The sequence below is a fragment of the Malus sylvestris genome, chromosome 6, assembly GCF_916048215.2.
Source record: "Malus sylvestris chromosome 6, drMalSylv7.2, whole genome shotgun sequence".
Taxonomy (NCBI): Eukaryota; Viridiplantae; Streptophyta; class Magnoliopsida; order Rosales; family Rosaceae; genus Malus; species Malus sylvestris.
In genome coordinates, this window is record NC_062265.1 from 4,304,777 (window position 1) to 4,308,364 (window position 3,588).

Genomic DNA, 3,588 nt, shown 5'->3' on the forward strand with positions numbered 1-3,588 from the left:
TGGGTGTTTTTTTTTTAAGCCCCTCACTCCCAAACCACCCCTTAGTCCCCTATAGTTTAGTGGTATTGTAGAATTATCATAGAGACGGTCAAAAGCTCACTTTCAACAACACTCATACTGTTCTTGTACCCGCTTCCAACAACACCCATAGTGTACAATCCGTCAGATGTGAAGTTTTACAAAAGGTCTCAATGTTAATTAGATTGGAGGTAGGATATTTAAACTGTCTTTTCTTTTTCTATTGCCGATATAGAATTCATCAGGTATTCATTTTTACTTGTAAATAAGAAGTTTTAAGTTCGATTCGCTTAACATAGATAATCGTTTGTTAGAAAAACGAAAGACAAATTGGCCAGTCTCAGACTCCCTCCGTCTATCTAATTTAAATTAGATTAGAAAATCGCTGGAACAACGAAAGAAAAACGAAAACAACCGGAACAAGTAGAGCAACTAAACTCGTGCAGAAATTTCAACTTATTAGATAAAGCAAAAAACTCCCGAGGCAGAGTCTCCGTTCTGAAACACAATTCCCAAATAATACATACTTGAGAGCTTCCAATTTACATATACACATTCCAAAAAAAGAAAGAGAACAGAGAAAAATTGTTCGAGTGGTTTCGGCTCCTCAAATCCAAACAACCTTAAACTCCTCAAATCCAGATAACCTTGAACTCAATTCTATACTAGTATAACCAATTACGAACTAAGCAAAAGCCACCCGAAAGACGACGACGTACGACGTCGTAGAATAACTATATTACAGACTACAGAGCAGAGCTCTCTGCATTTCTGGGAGCCTTAAAATGTCCCATCGCTCTAAACCACCAATTGGATCGGATCGGATCGGATCGGATCGGATCGCATAGGATAATGTTACCGGATGGACTGTCAAATCTGGCGGGCATCGCCAACTTTGGAATGTAGAGCTAACCGGAGCTGATCCTGCGTGTAAATCCGGCTACCCGCTTTCACGGTGGCTTGTTGGATCATCAAATCGTTGACTACAGAAACGCTGGCGTGGTGTACTTCCAAGTCGAGCTCCTTGAGAGCCGCCATTAGCCTCGCGGCCGGGTGGTTCTTCTTGCAACACTGAATTCGAATCATGGCGTCCCTTCCGATTATCTTCACGTCAATGTCCATGTCTAACAATTTACTGCTAGACCCTTTCATTTCGTGCTCTGACACGGTCGAACCCGACGACCTCGAATCTTTGCTGGGCAAGTCCTTGTTCATCGACTCCAATTGCTTCTGCAACTCCTCTTTATCCGTCTCTACCGTCTGCAGCTTCAACTTGAGCTCGTTGATGTAGGATATGGCGTCTCCGAGCAGCGACGCTTTGTCCATTTTCGATACGTTTGGGACTACTGCTCGGAGCGCGTAGAATCTCTGGTTAAGCTTCTCTCTTCTTTGCCGCTCTGCTTCCACGTGATTCAGTGGCTCTTCTCTCCCATTCGCCGGTTTCCGTCCCCGTTTTCTGGGTCGTTTTTCCGGGTCAACAACTCGGCTACTATCCGCCTCCCTAACCACCGACGCTTCGAGGTCCGAGTGGTCTGAATCGGCAACGCCGCTGGATTTCCCCACACCGCTGGACGGCAAAATCACTCCCGAACTAAAGGACAATATCCCCTCCTCGTTGCTACCCAGCGACGGCGGGGACCTCTTCTTTTTGCTGTTGTTATCCTCAGCGGCGGCGATTTGGGAATGCCCCGAGAACAATTTCCCGTTGGCGCTGTAAGAGCTCCTCTTGCTCTCCCCGAAATTCAAAATCTCGCCCGATTCGGGCTTCAACGAATGCGAATTGGAATTCGAATTCTTCACGCTGCTCCTGTCATATCCGTTGTAGTCGGAGAAATTGAGCTCCCTGGTGAAGAAACTCTGCGTTTGCTGTTGTTGTTGTACTTGCTGCTGTAATTGTGGTACTTGAACCGGGCTTGGGTTCTCGGATAAGCTACTGGAGCTCGGGTGGTTGTCGAACTGAATCGGCTTTGAAATGGGCTGGTTGCTGGTGCTGGTGGGTGCCGAAGCATTCACCGGGTCCTTCACTTCCATGGTGGTGGTCGACGGGTCGTTGAGCCAGAGCGAAGGGTCGTTCTCGCCCTGATCGGCGGCGGCGGCGCCTGCCATAGGCCAAGAACCGACCTCCAAATTGTTGAAATTGAACAAAACCCTGACCTTGTTCATCAGATCGGAGGTCTGGTAGATGAGCTCGGTCGAGCCCAACTCCACAACCCCATTCGCCGTCGGAACGCAAACCATAGTCTGCAGCCCAAACACGTGACCCTGACGCGCCCTCTCGCACGCCGAGGCCGCCAGCCGGTCCGGTCCAGCAACCCAGACCGGGGTGGAGTGAAAGAAGGCCTGACCCGGGAGCCCGCCGCCGTTGACGAACGACTGAGTCATGGACACCAGAAAGAACCACTCAGTATCAGTCACTTCCTGATCAACGACGGCGTCGTCTGCTGACGTGTCGGCGCCGGAAATCAAGGAATTCAGGTCTCGGAGGACTTTCTTGCGGTACTCTTGTTCGGCGGCGGACGTCGTCGTTTTCGCCTTGGCCTTAACCTTGTCCCGCTCGTCTTTATAAAATCCTTCGCCCCATCCAAGAACGGCGCCGGCGCCGGAGTAGTCGTAGGAAGACTGCCAGAAGATGGCGTAGGTCCAGCTCTCACGCGCGCCTTCGATCAGGGCCTGTAGGCGCTGCATGAGGGTTTCCTGGTTGAAGGGCGTGGCGGACGGCTGGAATTGGGCGGCAACAGGGGCCTTGGGGTAGTCTGAGGTGGACGCCGAGGATTGCGGCTGGGGCGGAGCGTGAGCGGGTTGAGGTGTGGGCTGGGCCGGCGGCGCCGCCCAAAACGACGCCATATCGGATGAGCTCATAAACGCCTCCATTAAGGACGCGTTGTCGTCCGTCCATAGATTCATCGTCGGCGGTATCCGGTAGTCCGTCATGTGATCCGCACCGTTTGAAGGGTAAAAGGATTGGTTGGGAGTTGTAGAGAGAGAAAGTAGAGAGACGGAGGAGAGAGAGAGATATTTGGTTGGGAGAGGTATGGAAATGGCTAAAGGGGATTTATTTGGAGTGCATTTGAGTTGAGTGTCAGATGGGGAGGGAAGTGAGAAGTAAAAAGAGGAGAGTGAGCGGCCCAGTCGAAATTTCTAGGAAATAACTTTTACCGATTAATCGGCAGCTTCCAAAAGCCCGCGTACACGTATGTCACGTGCGTTCACAGCATGAACTCTTTGACTGTTGACCGTGAACTAGGGTAGATAGACACAAACTTTACCATCTGTATAATAAATAAATAATTTTTTAATGCATCGAGAACACAAGTTTCATGACATAAGTGGTATAATTTTTGAAGAAAAATTTACTACGAATTTCAACAGTTTAAGAAAACAAGAATGGATAATTACGTGTGCGTAATAAGTCCAACATTTTTTACTTTGTAGGGATGGGATAATATAGTTTTCTGGTAACTAATAAAGGTTTAGATCTCTGTTTGAGTGTTAATGTGGGTTAGAAATATTGATTACAATCTTAATGTTGGTAAAATTAGCATCTAATTACAAATGGAAACAAGACAGTAA

General features: G+C 48.4%; 1 protein-coding gene across 1 annotated transcript; it reads right to left on the bottom strand.

Annotated features, from left to right (window-relative positions):
* Positions 1–456: 456 nt before the first annotated feature.
* Positions 457–3,095, bottom strand: LOC126625946 (transcription factor MYC2-like). Its single transcript, XM_050295073.1, has one exon. It carries the CDS (start codon positions 2,947–2,949, stop codon positions 889–891), a length of 2,061 nt encoding a protein of 686 aa, XP_050151030.1. The 5' UTR covers positions 2,950–3,095; the 3' UTR covers positions 457–888.
* Between the last annotated feature and the right edge of the window lie 493 nt (positions 3,096–3,588).